The sequence below is a fragment of the Plecotus auritus genome (assembly GCF_963455305.1).
Source record: "Plecotus auritus genome assembly, chromosome: 5".
NCBI classification, from domain to species: Eukaryota; Metazoa; Chordata; class Mammalia; order Chiroptera; family Vespertilionidae; genus Plecotus; species Plecotus auritus.
In genome coordinates, this window is record NC_137776.1 from 20,705,655 (window position 1) to 20,725,803 (window position 20,149).

At 40.3% G+C, this 20,149-nt stretch overlaps 1 protein-coding gene across 12 annotated transcripts in view; it reads right to left on the reverse strand.

Moving 5' to 3' along the window:
• Window positions 1–460: 460 nt before the first annotated feature.
• The window catches only part of FN1 (fibronectin 1), a 65,136-nt gene continuing 45,447 nt past the window's right edge, over window positions 461–20,149 (reverse strand). For 2 of the 12 annotated variants that reach the window (XM_080668827.1, XM_080668834.1), the window contains 17 exons: window positions 19,594–19,758; window positions 18,982–19,137; window positions 17,901–18,014; window positions 16,820–17,083; window positions 15,474–15,661; window positions 14,579–14,666; window positions 13,366–13,542; window positions 12,498–12,587; window positions 12,085–12,264; window positions 10,870–10,959; window positions 9,261–9,367; window positions 8,113–8,251; window positions 5,246–5,398; window positions 3,097–3,222; window positions 2,480–2,586; window positions 1,814–1,924; window positions 461–1,228 (listed from right to left, as the gene is read on the reverse strand). In XM_080668827.1, coding sequence (XP_080524953.1) covers window positions 1,157–1,228; window positions 1,814–1,924; window positions 2,480–2,586; window positions 3,097–3,222; window positions 5,246–5,398; window positions 8,113–8,251; window positions 9,261–9,367; window positions 10,870–10,959; window positions 12,085–12,264; window positions 12,498–12,587; window positions 13,366–13,542; window positions 14,579–14,666; window positions 15,474–15,661; window positions 16,820–17,083; window positions 17,901–18,014; window positions 18,982–19,137; window positions 19,594–19,758 — 2,327 coding nt within the window. In that variant the 3' untranslated portion in view covers window positions 461–1,156. Of the gene's footprint in view, window positions 1,229–1,813; window positions 1,925–2,479; window positions 2,587–3,096; window positions 3,223–5,245; window positions 5,399–8,112; window positions 8,252–9,260; window positions 9,722–10,869; window positions 10,960–12,084; window positions 12,265–12,497; window positions 12,588–13,365; window positions 13,543–14,578; window positions 14,667–15,473; window positions 15,662–16,819; window positions 17,084–17,900; window positions 18,015–18,981; window positions 19,138–19,593; window positions 19,759–20,149 lie in introns of all 12 variants that reach the window. The other 10 variants (XM_080668833.1, XM_080668829.1, XM_080668831.1 and 7 more) reach the window with 5 other exon arrangements.

The following is a 20,149-nucleotide window of genomic DNA, read 5'->3' on the forward strand; positions in this document are numbered from 1 at the left end:
TGTGGCCAACACGAATACAGACAAGTTGGATTGAGGTAATTTACACCATAGTTTTTCCCTAGGACAAAACTCCTTCATGCTATACTATTCAAGTAGCTTCTGCATCTGTCACCTTTGCATTCCCCTTGCAGGTAATCTCTGGGGAGGGAAGAATTTTAATTAGAAAAGAGCAACTAGAGGTTGTTTTGACTTTGCTTCTGAAGAACTAGTAGCAAGTTGGATGAATATTTACATCCACTTAAATGTGGTAAAGTGGAAAATATAAAACTCTCTCCATTGCTGAGGAGATGAAATGACAAGAATGAATCTGTGCTTTTTAGAAACTCTTGTACTGAAATCTCCAAGAATTAGAGAACCGAACACAGAGGTTTTTAAATGTTGCTGAACTGAAAAGAAAAAGAACAACCATAAGAATTATTTTCCCCAAAACGTGTTTATATAAAAGAGAAGCCATGACGTTCAAGTTGTGGAATGTAAATCTTTTATTAAACAGTTGTCTTTCCACAGTAGTAAAGCTTTGGCATGTACAGTATAAAAAATAATCACCAACCATTATTAAACCAAATTCCTCTTATCAACTGCATACTAAGTGTCTTCAATGCAATTTTTTTTCCATATAAAAATACTGGGGAAAAATTGATAAATAACAGGTAAGAGAAAGACATTTCTAGGCAATTACTATAATCATTTGGAAAAAGTGAGCATTGTGGATATTTTAAATGTCACAGGGACATGCCGTTCCTACAATATTGCGGGCCAGACGGTTAAGTGGAAGCAGAAGTGTTTGGGTAACTTTCCCACTTAAAGTTTTGGTAATATCATTTCAGTACATTCTGCATCTGGGTTGGTGCATGCGCTTCCCTACGGATCCCAAACCAAATCACAAGTTAGAATCATCTCTTTAAAAATACTGAGCGGTGTTGAACACTTTGGAGCAGAACAGGCAAGGAACTGCCTCCTTTTACTAGAAAAGTCTCAAAACACTCCCAGGGTGATGCTTGGAGAAGCTGTGGGCTGAGCTGAAGCTGGAGAAGTTACTCTCCAGAGCAAAGGGCTTAAGGAAGAAACAAACACTCTAGGATGGGGTCTGCTAATGTCGCTCCAGTTTGGATGGGCCTTGGCAGAGATCCACGCGTGGTTTTCTGGGCTGGAAATATTACTCCCGGGAATCTTCTCTGTCAGCCTGTACATCTAAAGGCATGAAGCACTCAATTGGGCAGTTGACATTCTGTTAAAATGGAAGACGAAGAAAAATTAGCAGCAAATACTGCAAAGGGTACAGAAACAAGAGGGGGGCCTTCCATGACAATTACTTCTAGAAAGAATATTTCTAGCTTTAAGAACCTAGCAATAGTCCGACTGGTGTGGCTCAGTGTTTGAGTGTCAACCTGTGAACTAGGTCATAGTTCGATTCTCGGTCAGGGAACATGCCTGGGTTGTGATCTTGATCTCCAGTGGGGTATGTGCAGGAGGCAGCCAATCAATGATTCTCTCTCATCATTGATATTTCTATCTCTCTCTCCCTCTCCCTTCCTCTCTGAAATCAATATATATATGTATATGTATATATATATGTATATATATAAAAGAGAACCTAGCAACAAACTCAATAAACTTGGTAAAAGGTGATGTTCAAGAGGTTATCCATTAGAACCAAAATTATGTTATAGGATACAGTACTCAAGTTATTTAAAGGTTATTTTGTTTTGTTTTTAAAATAGGTTCATTCAAAAGAAAAGTACCCATGGAAAGAGAGTCCCTACTATGTAACCAATTGCACTTAGGGGAGAAACGTTCATGCAAATGTACTCACAGTGTTTGAGTTCGGATGGTATCTCGGAGGATACTGGTTGTAGGAGTGACCAGTAGTGCCTTCGTGACCAGGTTCAGCGCCTGGTCTGCGGCAGTTGTCACAGCGCCAGCCCTGGGAGCGGAGGCATGCAGTCAGAGGGGGTTACGAGAAGAGCAGCACATTACAGCTTTAGCGCGTGGGTTACCAAAGAATGTCAGCTCTTCATTGGCAAAATATAAGCAGTTCAGTCACAAAGGACACTTTGATGATGATTTCATGAATTTATAACCTTTGTCGAATATACTTTGGCTGATTACTCAAGAGGAAGGGTAGAAGGAAGGGGCACTGTCTTAGATCTGGGGTGTTATTCAACATATTTAACAATGCCAAAGGGGCACCTGTTCTTTCGATTGGAGCTGGAGGCCAAGTGCTACCCAACTTTAACAGGTTAGGTGCCAAAGAGAGAACAGCCTGAGAACCCTGGGTGTGGGAGGGGCTGAGGCTGAGGCTGCCACAAAAGGGGAGGACTGGAAAGGGTATCACCCAGGCAGCTATGTGCCCACAGGAAATGAGGTGCTTCAACATTTCGTAGGAGGCACTGCCATACCTGTGCGTACAGCATGTACACAAGCAGCTCAACCCGAAACCAGCTTCTCCTGATCTTATCTAAGTTGCAGAGAGCCTTACCCGCTGGCCCCCAAAGCATGTGCAGGAGCAAATAGCACCGAGATATTCCTTCTGCCACTGTTCTCCGACGTGGTATGTCTTCCCATCATCGTAGCACGTTGTCTCATCTACATGGAGACACAAGTCCAAAGTGTGTGTAAGACTGAGAGCAATCAGACAGACGGGACCCCAGTGTGGGGGTGGCTTCTGTTCCCACCTAAATTTGCATCAGCACAACCAAAACACCACAGGTTTATGGGAATGATTCGTAACAGAGAAACTGCTGTACGGACCATGGGGCAGCATTTCCAAAAACTTGATCTAATAAACTGAGAAGACAAAAATCGTATTTTAAAAGTTGAGTGTAAAGACTCGTAAAGCTTTCTGATAACTTTTCACTGCAGTTTATGGTCAAAATGCTCAGGTTGGAAAAGTGCTGAAGTGCCTGTAATAACATTAAATCATGGCTCATTTTTGAAGTTTGTCTCTGCTTTCCCAAATCACAAGATTAATAAACCCACTGTCTGTTCCTCAGGGAGACCTAACAACTCTACTCGTTTCCATGAATGAGAGCGGCAGCTCAGTAATGAGTGTGGGAGTGCTTGACAAGACCCTAGAAATGATCTGTGGTAACGTACGAGGATCACACTTGAATTCTCCTTTTCCGTTTCCAAGACACGTGCAGCTCATCATCTGGCCGTTTTCTCCCTGCCGATCCCACTTCTCTCCAATCTTGTAGTTTACACCATTGTCGTGGCACCACTCTGTGGGGTGGGGGGTCAGGCAAAGAGTTAGTGGTGGGTTCTGACTCACAAGACAGTGACTGCACTGGGACATGACACACACGCATCTGGAAGGAATGGTAAGGAAGGTTAAAGGTCATCATGCCTAAGACAAACCATTTTTTTGGGGGGTTGGATTTTAATATATTATCTTTACCATTTTACATTTTCTGGGCTCTTTTAAGATTCAATTTATTCCACCATAATCACATCACAAGAACAGTGACCTTCATCTGAATTCTCATTACTAAGGTAAAACTAAAGTAGGATTTGAGGATTTTAGGAGTAGAAAATCACTTCGGATTTGCAGAGATCCGGCATACAAAGCAGCTCCATTAACCAAAAAACCCCCACAAAGATCAGCAGGTTTCTATATGCCACAACGTGAATCTTGTAAATGAGAAGAGAAAAAGAATAAACCCGTGTATCAAAAACACCAAAAGCCAACAAAATGATAAAGCATTGGTTACTATCCCTAAAAATAAGACTGGTTTTAAGGAGAGCTAACGTCACAGTTACATATCTTTACTACTACACATAAAAGTTAACTTTTTCATCTCCACAGTTCATACTGAAACAAAACATACTTCAGAAGTTTGTAAAACAATATATTACTTCCATTCTATCAATGTCATCCCTTACACTTTAAGTTAATTGACAGTTAAGACATCTAAGCAAAGAATATGTCATTTGAGCCACATAAATCAAATTATAGCTCTGCTTCCAAAAATTGCACCTAACTTTTATATAGGCAATAAATATACAAACTTAAAAGTAGTTCAGTTGCATAAATGAAAAAAATCGCCTAATTGATGCCAAACTTTAAAAATGCCAACTTAAACATCGTGACACCTCTGTTGCTCTTTCAGTTTTCAGACGGTCCAACATAGTAGTCTGCAGTGAAAAAATTGGTCGTTTTATGCTTCAGCCCGAATTAAACCATTTCATGTACACAAGTTAAGTAAAACACTTTGGAAAAAATATATTATGTTTTATTTCTCCAAATATGATTTCTGGATATATGTCTATACAAGGTTTATTTATAAGGCATAATGATGAACACCTACAAAAATGAACCAATTATCAGTAATACATCCCCTAAAAACGAAGCATAAATAAAAGGTTAATAAATTCTACTACTGAGTCTCAAAATACAGTAATTCCTCGGATCATTTTAACTAAAACATAATTCATATATTACCATCTCTTTATAATTTGAAAATTAAATAAATTTTAATTAAAGATTCTTAATTATCTACACATTATCTGTACTCCCTGCATTACTTAGAAAGATTCAAACTACCTGATATGCATCTGTGTATGTGTGATATGAGAGTGTGCGTGTGTGTATACTCTGGCACAAGTTTGTTTGGTTTGTGTTGAGACCGTATTGCCCTAGATGGTTTGGCTCAGTGGATAGAGCATCCGCCTGCAGACTGAAGGGTCCCAGGTTTGATTCTGGTCAAGGGCACATGCCTGGGTTGTAGGCTCCATCCCCAGTGGGGGGCGTGGAGGAGGCAGCCAATCAATGACTCTCTCTCATCATTGATGTTTTCCATCTCTCTCTCCCTCTCTGAAATAAATAAAAATATTAAAAAAAAAAAGAAAGAGTGTTTGTGAACATAAATATTTACCTCTGAGCTGACTCAATACTAAAGGTTAAAAGAACCTTGGGGTTTCTTTTGTCTCTCATTTGATCTGGCTCCAAAGAATTGGACTTAGCTCATGTATCTTAACAGAAGAGTTTAATCATATCACCACCACAAATTTTATTTTAATTGTCGTATTGGCATACTACCCTTGGAATAAGCAATATTCCACAAGTAAAATTTCCCATCATTTTTCTATGATGCAAAATGTTACTTCGAGTCAAGCAGTCTCCCCCTGTTCGCTTCATGTTTGGAAGAGCCTGCGTCTGCCAAACATGACTCCCTGGCACACTGTGCGAATGCGTGGGGCTGGAAGAGACAGAACGACAAGTGGATGGACAAAGCAAGCTACTCACTAGACGAGTCACATCTGAAATGACCACTGCCAAAGCCTAAGCACTGGCAGGAGAGTTTAAAGCCAGATTCAGAAAACCGCTCCCACTCCTCTCCAACGGCATAATGGGAAACCGTGTAGGGGTCGAAGCACGAGTCATCCGTAGGTGGGTCAACTACATGAAGAAAAGGAGGAAAAAGCAATAAAAAAGACATCTTATTGGTAGTTTTGGAGGATAAGAAGAAAACTGATTATCCCACATAGTGATTTAATCTGAAACAAAAGCCCCAGTAGCACTCAGAAGCATTCACCTGTCTATCAGTGCAACAGCTGCGCTAATAAACAACGCTCAAATGTTGCCAGTGGACACTTGAAAAGGCATCTTACAATAAACCCATCTTTCATTTTTGTCATCAGTCCTAAAAATTCATTTCTGGTAAACCTAGTCTATAGAATGTGGAACGGATCTGGACTCAATTTAAGTGAGTTAAGATTCAAAGACTGGAAACACCTCTCCATCAGTACCCGCTGCCCTTAAGCTAGTTATTATATTATAGTGATCTGTAATATGGGGATAATACTCAAAACATCTCTACCTGCTCTGGATCTTGTGAAGGTCACATGAGCTCATGAATTCAAAGTACTGGTCCATTACTAACACTTAGGATGTGCTCACCAAATAAAGAATAATCTTTAGAGGGCATCTTTTGCTTTTACTGCAATACTCCATTATAATGTGATCTTCACCATTATTTTTGCAAGTTTTGCAAAATAGTGCTAAACTTTGACATTTTGTACGTTATCGCAAGTGTAGGACTGCTTTTTATCAACAAAATAAATTGTTCCAGATAAGAGGAAGCAATGGGATATGAATAACTTAGGAATCGGCAATGGAGTCTCTTCACGTTGCCTAAGATCTAGATCTTTGTGTTTGGGGAAACCTTATTGTAAAGTAATTTATGCAAACAAAACATGTTTTAAATTATTTTAAAACTTAAATAAGCTAACTTCTGTGTCTTTGCATCTCACTGTGTATGCAATCTCACTGTTTACAATGCAAAAAATCAAAAGCTCAAAAGCCATAGATATTTGAAGTGCCTAATATTTTAAAAGGCAACACCTTGGAAAAAAAATAGTTTGGGGAGACTATGAAGTCTGTTTCACAGCCAGGAGAACCTGGCTAGAATGCAGAATACCACTGCTGGGAATACGGAGGCGGAAAGAAAAATAGAAGGAACTTATAACTGCTATGAGGGGTTTCACTAAGCCTCCTAAAAATAGCCAGGCGTTAAAATTCCACCGGACTAAAGTTAGGGAGATGGAATCTTTAAAAAAAAACATTATGTGGAAAAGCACAAAGACCTTTGTGCTCTTAAAAACTCCTTTCACATAGCATTCTACTAGTAAAACCACACGAGGCAAAGGGTATGTGTTACCATGGATATATACTACAACTAGCACAAAATAACACCCTGTCCCCCCTCCTCTGCCAGATATGCAACTGCTTAATTCACATGCATTCATACATGTAAATAGCACTGGCAGATGAGGAAGGAAGCTGAGACTAAGTCAACTGGCCCTAGAAATAAAGCCAGTCCTAATCAGTTTGGCTCAGTGGATAGAGCGTCGGCCTGCGGACTCAAGGGTCCCAGGTTCGATTCTGGTCAAGAGCATGTACCTTGGTTGCGGGCACATCCCAGTAGGGGGTGTGCAGGAGGCAGCTGATGGATGTTTCTCTCTCATCGATGTTTCTAACTCTCTCTCCCTCTGCCTTCCTCTCTGCAAAAAATCAATAAAATATATTTTAAAAAATAAGTAAATAAAGCCAGTCCTGGGCAGAGGAAGGATTTAGCCTCCCTGCTGGTAGGACACCCTCTGACTGGAAGATTCAGGACTCAGGGTTTTGATTACTCCCTATCTTATGTTTCCTGGAGAATCTCAGCTGCTGCAGGTTGAAGAGCCAAGGGACAGACACACTACTTGTTTAAAAGGACTTCCCAGGTGTTGCAGAGAGTCAAGGACCACTTAACCTCGACAGCGGTTTTGGATCTGTGTCATCAGAAAAAAAAATGGAGCGAACAATGGAATAAGGAAGCCCTTGGGACAGAAATGGGCTGTGTTGGTAACATTTTACATGAGGAACAAACACCAGCTGCCCCTAATGTCCACGGATGGGGAATTTCCTTTCATCGGGTTCGGTAGGTAGTTAAAAATCACTCAAGAGGATTCCAACATGGTGACATGGAGACGGTCTGGGCAGAGAGGCACTCACTGGGAAGGACTCAAGAGTGTCAGATGAAGGATCTGAGCTTGTGCCAGCTCGATCGTTATGTCCCTGTTTGTGCCTCTGTCAAATACGTATGTGTTTTACAAAGATACTAGGGAAATACAGTGGAACCTAGTTTCTCGAATGTCTCCCATCTCAAACAATTCACTTCTCAACCTGACCACCCTTTCATACTGACACCTGTATGATCAGTCACGCATCTCCCAGGTGATAGAGGAGAGAATGTGTGGATCTGAGTCAGTTTACCACTGTTAAAATCTCAGGATATTTGCTGTGAATATTCTCGTGCTTTTTTTTGCTTTTGCTGCTTATAATTATTGTTTAATTTTCATTTTCCTACTGTACATTTCTTTTCCTTTTTGTTAAATTTTCATTTACATTTTATGTCCTTTTTGTTTTTAAAGTGTTCATTTATAAACAGTACATTAGACATCAGTTCAAGAAATGAGGTTCCACTGTAATTCAATTTAAAGTTGCTCGTTTACTTCACGATGTAACATTATTTCCCAAAGCTCAAGGTCAACAGCAACAACGGAACAGTCAGTGGAGAAAGCATCCACCCGAGGGGAGCCTGGGCCTGAGGAGCACAGGCGTTCACATACCCGAGTTGCCCACAGTGACAACCTCCTCCCGAACCTTATGCCTCTTCTGGTCCTTCAGTGCTTCCACGATGATGTTGTAGGTGGTCCCTCTGGTGAGACCCGTCAGGGTAGCACTAGCAGAAGTTCCAGGAACTCGGAACTACCATTATTGGCACATCCAAAGTAGGGGAGAAAGCATTAGAGAGAGGAATCCATGACTTTCCCTATTCTCTTATCAATAACCCTCACTGTGTAAACAAAATAAAGGGACACTAATAAAGCAGAGGGGGTAAAAGGTCCCTAACAGCCAAAGAGAGAAATGGAACTTGGGGTGAATGGCCAACACTTCTACCTGCCAGATTTTCCTGCCAAAAATCTACCCCAGGTGCTCCACAGTCACCAGGAGCCCTCAGTAATTGTAGAGACAGTCTCCGTTCCAGCTGCTGCAGCCGCAGGTCTGCAGGAGCCCGGGAAACCCTGGCCATGCCCTCTTTACATAGAAGGTGGGCACAGTAGGGAGATTTATTCATCCCACGAGAGGTGGCACCTGACCCCCACCAGGATCCTTAAGACACTTTGGAAAATCCTCCAACTCAAGCTTCTAAGCTCATAAATCTTCCACAGTTGCAGTCAGTTTTTAAAATTCTGCCACTTTTCTAAAACTAAGAACACAATAAAATTGATGCTAGCAAGACAAATTAAAGAGCAGAAGTTTTAGAGAATCAATCACTTACAACAGCTGATATGCACAGCTTCACCTAAGTTCTTTCTCCTCAGACCTCTTGTAGATAATGGGATTCTTCAAGGACAAACCATAGGATGGTATTTCAGCCCTTATGGGCACAAATTTAAATTCAGGCAGAATATTTCTCTCTTTTCTATGAGCATTTCTTTGTATTACCAAGCGGCCTCAAATCAGTGAGGAAAATAGAGAGGATTTCATTCTTTCTGCTAAATAAAAACTAATGACACTCCCCCCAACTCCCACCCAAAGTAGTACCACATTGAGATGAAAAAGAAAGAAAAAAAAAATCAGGACTTAATCAAGTCAGCTAAGAGGTCCTGAAAATGTTAGCCACTTGATATGGGAGTTCTGTTCACTTCTGTTGTCTAGCTTGTGCCTTTCCCAGCTTCCCAGTCAGGAGTAAAGAGAAAAAGTCATTAAATACCTGTAAGGGTTCTTCATCAATGCCAACTGGATGACATGAAATTATATACTCAGAGCTTTCCTGGAATGGGGTCCATGAGATGGTTGTCTGAGAGAGAGCCTCTTGTCCTGTAGAAGCATTTGGTTTGAGTCCCAGAACGTGAGGGTAGAGGTGATGGTCTACGTCTCCCCTGGGGACATGACCAATTTGGATCTCCTCATTTACATTCGGCGGATATGGTCCTGGCCTATGCCTTATAGGGGTGGCCGTTGTGGGCGGTGTGGTCCGCCTAAAACCATGCTCCTCAAAGATCATTTGTTGCCCAACACTGGGCTGCTGACCCGAAGTGCCAGGAAGCTGAATACCGTTTCCATACCCAGGATTGGTGATGAAAGGGGTCTTTTGAGCTGTGGAGGGAACATCCAAGATCTCTGGTCCATGAAGATTGGGGTGTGGAAGGGTTACCAGTTGGGGAAGCTCATCTAGCCAAGAGAGGTTAGAGCCAAAAAAGCAAAGCTTGTTAATAAGCTCCCCGAAGTACCAGCAGTAGTCATTATCAACTCAGGCAACAATGACTGTTTATCAATTTGATCAAAGCCCCTGGAAAATTAGCAGTTCTTAGATCACGAAACACTTTTTCCAGAAAGAAATCTTAATGATTTTTCCCCCAAAAGATTCCTTTAGAGCAGGGGTGGGGATCATCCGGCCCATGGGCCATGTCAGGCCAGTGGAATCATTTGGTCTGACCCTGCCAAGGTAATAGGGGTGAGTTAATTAAATGTTTGACCAAATATAACAGGCCAATTTTTTAAGTTGATAATTTTGTATGGCCCTCGAATGATGTTATATATGGCCGTTGGCAGAAAAAACGTTCCCCACCCATGCTTTAGAGTTTAAAATTGAAAAAAGTGTTAGTATGAATTTATCATACAAAGCTTCAGACCGCTGAGCCCCATAGAAGCTTGCCTCTGCTCAAATTAAGCCTAATGGAATTTAAATGTGCAGCCTTTCTCCCCGCCCCCCCCCCCTTTTTTTCTATTTGAGAATTGAGTTTAAGGACTAGAATGCACACTAATTATATCAGCATTTGAAGTATGAGAATTCCAGAGGTTTGGGTCAATGGTTTGAAATTGTAGAAATAGGTTAAATGCTTACATGTTCATTTTTAAATTTCTATAAGCATAAATATAGCACTTTCTTCAAATTAAACTGAAATTGGGTGAAAAAGTAAGACATTTTGTTGGCTGCAAGTTTCAGAAATCAAGTAATAAAGACAAATAGGGAATTTTCTCCTAACTTTTTTTCTTAAACATTTTTAACTTCAACAAAAGAGACAAACAGCAACTGTAGCCATTTCACTTGTACATTTCCAGATCTGTTTTGAAAATTTTAAAGATGAATAAAAGGCTTTATTTTGACTGGCTAAGAAAAGAATAAAACTGAACTAACAGATTACGTTAGGTTATCCCTGCTATCAAAGAGCACAACATATACTCTGCACTGTTAGAAAAAAAAAGTTCCATGAGAAATGCATCGAAACCCGGAGAACCTTTGCACCGCAAAATTAAACATTTGTAATTAGTTTTCCCTTGACCGTCTCCCGGTTACCCAGAAGGTACTCTTTCTTTACCTGTCTTTTTCCTCCCGATCAGAGGCTCACTCTTCTGGTTGTTCTTAAGGGCAATGACTTGGATTGTGTACTCAGTTCCTGGTTCCAGACCTGAAGAAGGAGAGATCATCATGTTACCTCTGTGGGCTCAGCTTGTCAAGTGGAAATGGATCTCACCAGGAATCACCCCTGGGAGCAAGCATCCTCCATCCTCCGCCCACTGTCCTCTTGGAAGGTAAAATGGACTTCCTTTCCTTCCACAAACACCCAAATACTGTGCATGCGATGGCCACTATACAAATTAATGATCTCACTATCAAACTTGGCAGCTGAATAAGCACTTTCATGCTAAATTTTTCTGGGCATTCTTTTAGCACGTGATCTTATTTTGCTTTTTGAATTTCAAAAAAAAATCTGTCAGCATTGTGGAGTAAGCATTTGGGAGAGATCGTTGCAGATTGTATCCATGAATGTGCTTAGGCCTAATAACCAGGCGGCCCTCAGCGACAGGATCAATGCAAAGTCAGAGGACAGGTAAGGGCTCTGCAGGAGAGAATGACCAATCTTTGTGGGGTCCCTAGAGGAAGTATCCAATTCAACTCCTCTCATATCAGATTCTGTTTTCCTGGCCCCAAAGTTTCTTAAAAATACAGTGTCTGTTTCTGGTACCTTTGTGTTCTATAGGATTTGAAAGACCAGACAATACCTTATACACAGTTTGAAAATGTAATCTCTTGGAGAAAAATAATACCAGAGGCTTCTGATGTTTCCTACTGAAATGGACAACTCCCAGTCCCCAGGCCAGGCATTCTCTTCAATATGGGTAGCTGGGAATCACTTTGCCTCGAGACCTATTCTGTGAAAGTGGATAATGAGGGGCGAGGGCAGGTGGCACCCTGGCAAGTCCTGCAAGATCATCTGATCTTGAGGGAGTTGAAAGAGAAGAGGCTTAAATGAGCTAGTTTGCCCTGAACAATGTATTTTTCTAGGACTGACAAGTATCTGGCAAACGTAGAGCAAATAAAAAGATGTTAAGCCATTAGGTCAGTATTGAAATTACTTCCTTCGCATGGACTCATGCCTTTTGGGAAGTATTGTGCTCTACAGCTCCCACACCGAGAATGTTCTTTGGGCTTCTCGTTCTCATGGTGTAACATCGAAGACACAGTTGGAATCTGTTAGGCACTTTCTGTCCTAGGGAGTAAGGAGAGGATGACAGCGTGGAAGCAGCAATACCGGTAATAGTAGCCTCTGTGACACCAGGGCGGGGCCGAGGGACCACTTCTCTGGGAGGGGACCCAGGCTTCTCATACTTGATGATGTAACCAGTAATCTTGGCTCGGGGTGGCTGCCATGATACCAGCAAAGAGTTGGGTGTGGTGGCCAGGAAATGCAGGTTGGATGGTGCATCAATGGCTAAAAGAAATCAAAATTAAGTCTCTAAGAAAATGAATAACCAAGAAAATTATTCCCACACTCTTTTCCAGCCCTTAGTAACAGACTCGAGAGAATCTGAAAGTTCTGTAAACTGTATAAAGGATCCACTGTGATCGATAATACAAAAATAGCAGCCTCATTTTTGTTTCTTAAGTTCACATGACTGGTCACAGACAAGTCAGTGGCATTTCTTCAGTAGAAACTATAGTTACCCGTGGAGGCGTCGATGACGACAGGGGAGCTCCGGGCATTGTCATTCAGGGTGTACAAGTAGATCTTGTAGTCAGTACCGGGTTGTAAACCTGGGATTTGTGAAGAGACAATTTTTATCTGATCTTGATTCACTAGGAAGTTTCAAGTCATCTGCAATTTTCATGGCTCCTCTACCCTCGCATATTTACATGAACCACAGAAGTGGTTTATATTTGAACAATACATTTAGAGCATGGTATGGGTAATAACTGTAAATGAGAAACATATCTCAAAAAAAAAATCACTGATGCATACTAAGACGCTGGCTAAAATAAATTTGAGAATATAAAAATCCTATATTCTTAGAGAATGAGGGGCGAGTACCTATTGAGTGTTTTCTCTTTATCATAATCAGATGGTCTTTGATTGGTAACTAGAATCAGAATTTTAAATCTCAAAGAGAGCTGAATTAACCCAGATATTGAACATTCTCTGACAACAACTTTGATCTTTATAAAGTAGTGTTGTTTGATTTTTTAAAATTTAATTATGCTATATCATCGATGTTAATGTTGAACCACTTTAGTTTCTTTTCGTTGTAAGCATTATATTACAATTTCTTAATATAAGAAAGGGTACAATGATTAAAAATCAAAATGATGAATGGAACTTATGCCACTTCTCTGGCAAACATTAGATAAAATCAGGCATTCACAGGACAAACCAATTTATGATTATTGTTTGAAAACAAGTTTTTAAAGAACAGAGCTGGTTTATCATAAAGCTTTGGAAATAATTTAATCAGTATAAATGCTGGACTAACTAATGAACTAATGGATGTTGTGAGCAGCGGTGAGCAAGTGTGGTCCACACAGTGAGTGCCCTGACCTGTGATGGTGTAGCTTCTGACATCGGGGCTGATGATTCTCTGAACTGGAGTCTGGCCATTTCCTGGTATAGCATCAACTTGGAAGCCAGTGATCGTCTCAGTCTTGGTTCTCCAGCTAATGGTGATGGTGGTCTCAGTAGCATCTGTCACACGGGCCCTTCTTGGAGGGCTGACATCTGCATGGGATCATAGCCTGAGATTAGTGCTCATATGGGTAAGGTTTTTTAAATTTTTTTTTTAAATATATTTTATTGGTATTTTACAGAGAGGAAAGGAGAGGGATAGAAAGCTAGAAACATCGATGAGAGAGAAACATCGATCAGCTGCCTCCTGCACACCCCCCACTGGGGATGTGCCCGCAACCAAGGTACATGCCCTTGACCGGAATCGAACCCGAGACCCTTCAGTCCGCAGGCCGACGCTCTATCCACTGAGCCAAACCTGTTTCGGCTGGGTAAGGTTTTGATATTTTATTTTAAATGTTTCCTTATTATACAACAAATACATCCATTTCTACACATGACAATGTATAGCATTTTTCCTATGGCATCCAGAAACAAAGGTTGACAATAATTAGAAATATAAAAATATTCACCTTTTCTTTTTGGAAGAACTGAAAAGCTTGTTAGAGATACTACCAGTGGTTCCCAAGGCTGGTTTATAGCATCTACAAATCCCTCAATAAAGGTGAAAATTATTAATTTATTAAAATGTAAAATATGTGTAGCAGGAGTTAGAATAATATGGCCAGCCAGCAATGATATATACATGCATTGCTAGTATTTTGCCGTTTCATAGGGCTTCATATTTTTTCTCTCAACAGATGCAATGCCATCCCTATTTTATAGACGAGGAAACATTGACACTTTATATGATTTCTGAAAGCGTGTATCAGGAGTTCATTGATATGGCAGAAAACTAGAATCTGGGCCCAACTTGGTCCAATACTCCTGCACTAAGATACAGTACAAAGCAGCATGTCCTCCCCAAACTTAACTTTACGAAAACAAATTCCAACAAGTAGAGCATAAACTAATCTTCGTTCATAACACCAAAGGCACCAATAGTTAAGTCAAAAAGATGGGTGTGCAAATCAATTCCCAGATTGGGAATCACTCCATTGTTAACTTAGTGATCTAGAAAACTATTTAGCATTGTTTAATTTTTGTTTATACAAAATGTTTTTTGATACTTAAAAGTTTGATCACTCACTCTCCAAGGTACTGACAACTCCTTGAGCTGGTCTGCTCGTCAAAGTGTCCTTAAGAGCGTAGACACTCACTTCATATTTGGTGGCCACCTAGAAAGAAGGGCACGGTAAGCTTCAGCAATCTGAAGCCTGGTGACTTTCACTGATGCATTAGAAAGATGCCATAGTTATAAAAGAAAAATAAATGAACTAGCAAAACCTACAGCACTATACATTCCTAGATTAATTTCATTCCTGCACTACAGGTGAGCAACAACAAATTTAAATCATATCAATTTTAAAATGCCCTTAGGGGTAAAGCCCAAGTAAGCCATAACTGACATACTTATACTAAGCTGATACAAAATGAGGAAAATGGGTATTAGCCTGTTTCTTTGTGAACAGACAGGTATAAACTGTGAATTTTACTGATCATAGAGAGGCAAAGAGACTACTCTATCTCTGAACCCTCTTTCTATTGTTTCTTCTGGAATTGGACTTATGTTTAATGTATATAAATTTCCTAGGTTACTGGCTGGTTTTTTGCACACAAGTCCAGAAGGACTAAAAGTGTTTTTATGAAGGTAGGGTCAGGCTGGGTTGGTACAAGCTGGAGAATATTTCTTGCCAAGGTAACAGAGCGCAGAAAATGTATAATAACTAAAGAAGATATATGCAGTCAACCTGTATATAAATTGCCCCCTGCACCCACACATACCCTTTCAAAGGGAACAGAATACATTTAAAGAACTGTGCAAAATCCAAAGCTATTTATAAAATTGATACAAAATCACAATAAAAATATTGGATGGCAGGAGCCAAGAATATAATTAGATTTACTATATCATATTTCTACCACCTTAAACTGTGTAAGAGATGGCCTACTTCTTTATTCCAATGCAAAAGAGCACTTCTTACCATGAGTCCTGATACAACCACAGATGAGCTATCGGGAGCAAGGTTGATTTCTTTCATTGGTCCTGTCTTCTCCTTGGGGGTCACCCGCACCCGATATCCAGTGAGCTGAACATTGGGGGCTGTCCACTGGGCAGTCAGGCTCGTTGGTGTAACCTGAGTGAACTTCAGGTTGGTTGGTGCAGGAATGGCTGTCAGGAGGGTCATTGGTTAGAGGTTATCTTATAGGAAATAGGGAAAATGGACAATAAAGTGAATTCCAAGAAGTAGAATAGATTGTGCTTGATTTGGGTTAGGTGAGTTCCCTGATCAAAGATTCAGTACGAGAAAGTACAACAAGAAGGAATGCAAAATGAAGAAAATGTTTGCTGAAAGCATGTTTTATATCCACCAATGTTCAGAATCACTGGAAACACAGGTAAATGTCAGAATTCTGAGACTAGGTTTTAGAAGATGTTTTTGCTTTCCCTTAAAATTTTTTTTGAAAAGTCAGAATGACTGATTTAGGCCATTAAGATTGATTTTTCATTTGTACGGAAAGATGAGCAATAGGCCTTTTCCGATATAAATTATCCTTGTATGGAAATCCATTTCCCAGAGTATTCCATACCCCCAAAGTTAGAATTATGTTTTGATTCGCTTTATTTGGACCCTGTGGCAGATATCACTGCTAAATTTGAAGTATTCTCTGTGGTGCAGCATAAGAAAATTGGATCATAACAGAAGCAGCAAAGAGAAGCAAAGAGCAATAACACAGATTGTCACCTGCAGGGTTTATGCTGTCACAAGGACACATCTTTAGCATTCTCCTGTGCTTCAGAAACAAAGCACAAGAAGATAAAGTATTGTGGAAAGCATTTGCCCTATGTGTCCGATTCTCAATCTTTTAAGCAAATTATACACCAGGCACACGATTATCTAACCAGAGAAGGAAGGTCTTACCCACGTGTTCTCAGAATTATGCTGCTATGAAATGGCTCATTTTGGGTTCCTTTTTTGAGAGTAAGCTCTAGGATGCCAAACTCCTTTTCTTTATACTCAGTGAGTATAGCCACAGGGAGGCATAGCTCAGAAAATAATCCACAATTTTAGAATTATCTTCAAATGTCTCATTTTATGGCCTTGTTGATGAGCCAAGTTACTCCAAAATGTCCGCGTATTAGATTTGATTTAAAGATCACCTAAACTTCATTGTTTAGTACTATTCCTCGTAAAGAGGGCCTTTCCTAATAGAGGCAACTTTTTTTCTTTTACCCCCTTACATGGAAATCAATAGCCTGATAAATTCATTAAGCAGGGCATAAAGCCTCTGCTCCCATGAGCACCCAGTGGTGCAATTAACGATATACCTGTGGACTGGGTTCCAATCAATGGCTGGCTCTCCATATCACCGTGCAAGGCAATCACACTGACTGTGTACTCAGAACCAGGCCTGAGGCCTTTCAGCTCTGCAGTGTCTTCTTCACCATCAGGGAATAGCTCATGGATTCCATCCTCAGGGCTCGAGTAGGTCACCCTGTACCTGGAAACTTGCCCCTGTGGGCTTTCCCAAGCAATTTTGATGGAATCGACATCCACATCAGTGAATGCCAGTCCTTTAGGGCGATCAATGTCTGTTAGGCAAATTAATGGTAAGAGGTTATGTGAAAAGCAAGTTGTGAAATAAGCATTTTTTTATAACATGCAAAGCAGTTTTGCAGATACCATTCTCTTTGATGAATTAAATTCCAATCAACCCATTATTACAGAGAAAATTACCTGATCCTGTTGAAGTATTTTTGATTTTGAAAATATTTAAAAAAAAGAAAATATTTAATGTCACATCATTTATTAAAACAGGTGTACACGAGATGTGTAGACACCTTGCAAAGTGTCCTCTCAAAGAGGATTTATTTGCATTGATTTTAAGATTTTGTACCATAATTTATTTTCGCAATGTGATGTCAGTCTCACAGACCTGGATTTTCTACACCTTTGGGAATGGTAAAATTGATTTTCAATGTTAGATTTAGATTTTTATAATCCTTCTTTAATAACTCTGGTGCAGGCACAGTCCTGCAAATGCTCGAAACATACCAGCTTCATGAGAAAGACTTCAATCAACTTTACTATCCAGTTGTAGAAAAGACGGTCCTGGCAAAACATTCTGTAGATGTGCAATAGGCAAATAAGCTTTTGCTGAGGCCATTTAAGCAAAGGAAACTTAAAGCACAGCAACCAACTATGGTGGTTCCACAACTTCTTTCCCTATATGTTCATTGCTCAGAACTGGGAAGAAAAAATATGCTTGTAAAGGGCTCAACTCAACATATAAACTGATCAACCAGTTGGCTTTCCCCATGTATAATCGAAAATGACATGCAGAGGGCATTCAGGTGCCTAAGAACAAGATCTGACTTTGAAAATGGAAGATGAGCATGGGTTACGTACTGGTGACGGCCGTCTGGACCAGAGGCTGACTCTCTCCATTTTGACTCTGAGCGTAGACACTGACCTCATACTCCACTGTGGGCTGCAAGCCTTCGATGGTCATTTCTGTTTGATCTGCAAAGGGAGTGAAAAGAAAATGCAGCATCTATGTCATTCCACTGTAATGTCATCCACCAGACATTCAGATTTCGGTAGAAAATGTGTAGTGGCCTAGATTTTCATTGGCAGACTTATCAGGAAAATATAAAGGAGTCAGGCATGGATTTCCTCTTGGATAAATGTGTTCATTGCTAATACAAATGATCATATTGGAGTACAGTCACACTAAAGAATAAGCTCTAAAATTTAATATGATGCCCCCAACAATGAATGATAATAATTTTGAAAAAAAAAACAAAACAACAAAACACCACAAACTTGACTTTAAGATATTGCCTTAAGGTGTGCTCTCTCTCTCTCTCTCCCTCTCTCTCTCTCTCTCTGTAGAATGTCTGAACTTCCCCCCCCCCCCCCATTCTTACTTGATGGCAAATACCTTTGCTTCTCTCTCCCCTAAGCTCCAAAGGCCTTTTTTTTTTTTTTTTTTTTTTTTTTGCCTCTGTAACTTGTTTCCTGAGCCCACACATCCCAGCTGGCTCACTTTTCCTACCTCTATGACTTGCTAAATAAACTTTCACTTGTATTTGAAAAAAAACAACAATATTGCCTTACAATCTTCATTTCACAAGTATTTTGTATAAAAAAACAAAAACTAGGGCTAAAAGGATATTTAAAAAATTAGTTAGGCCAATCTCTCTCTTCTTGGTGTGCACAGTGAACAAAACCACAAAGGTGGTTCTCATAATTTAAGATGTCCACACCATTAAACAGGACTATGCATGTAAAAACAGAAATGCACTTATCCGAAAAATTCTACTGTGGAGGGAGTAACAATCTTGAGCCCTGAATTCACAAATGGGGAAACTTTAACATAGTGATATAAAAATACATAGTACTCGGAGGTAGGTGGCTGTTTTTTTAAAGAACAGACTGTGTGGGCATCCTGTTTCTTCTGGTGTACGTGAGATGCTGCAATTCTTACCTGGACCTACAGTTTTCGTTTTTGTTGGTCCCAGGCCATTTTTGGGAACAGTGGTCACTCTGTAGCCGGTGACAGGGGAGCTTGAAGGCAGCCATCTGACACTGATGCTATTATCCTGAACATCAGTGACATGCATCTGTGATGGTTTGTCAATTTCTACAAAAAAAAAAAAAGAAGAGGAGAAACCAATGAAGCCACAGCCCATGAGAACAAGACTGGACAAGTCCTCGTGTCCAGTTGTGCCGCGTATAGGACAATCTCTTACTACGATTAGCGACTCCCAAGTATTTCTTTTGCAGAAACAGAGGTAACTTCTGGGAGGTGGGGCAAGCATCTCGATACCATGACCTATTTTCAAGATGGCTGCTTCATTCACACAAAAACTATATTCTAACTTAGGTGTTTACCTTCTTACCATATCAGCTCTTCATTCATTCATTCATTCATTCAAAAATATTTATTAAACACCCTCTATGTCTGTCTCTATTGTAGGCATGTGGAATACATCAATTAACAAAACAGACAAAAATCCCTGCCGTTGTGGGCATTTCCTTGTATATTTGGTTAAAAAGTGTTGGCACTAGGTGTTCTTCATCCCAGGGGAGTCGATACCTGTCCGGTAATCAATGGAAACTGGCTTGCTGCTGGCCGGGCTGTCCCCCCGGCCTGTGACAGCATACACAGTGATGGTGTAGTCTACTCCAGGTTTAAGGCCCTTGATTTCTGCTGTAGACTTGCTCCCAGGCACAGTGAACTCCTGGACGGGGCTGTGTCCTCCTGTTTGAAAAGAAGTTAGTACAAGTGTGAGGGGCTGAGAGATACTTGGGGATTGCTGAGTTACTGCATTAACGTATTGAGAGCAGCCTGCAAGTGACCCTGTAAAAAGGTGCTCTTAATAGGGCTTGAACAAAAACCTATATTTATTTATGCATGCAGTAAACCTTCATGAGTTTATAAACACTGGGAGAAAACTGCAGTTAATGCTATTTTAACATTCCAGCTGTAAAAAGTCAGAATTGTAGATTAACATGAGAAGGGAGAAGAAGGTAAGTCCTCAACCCAGGACTGCATAAGCTGTGTTCCTTTTTCAAAATTCTAATAGAATATATTCATGTTAAATAAAATTTTGAAAATACAGACAAGTAAAAAGAAAAATACAAACCGTTTA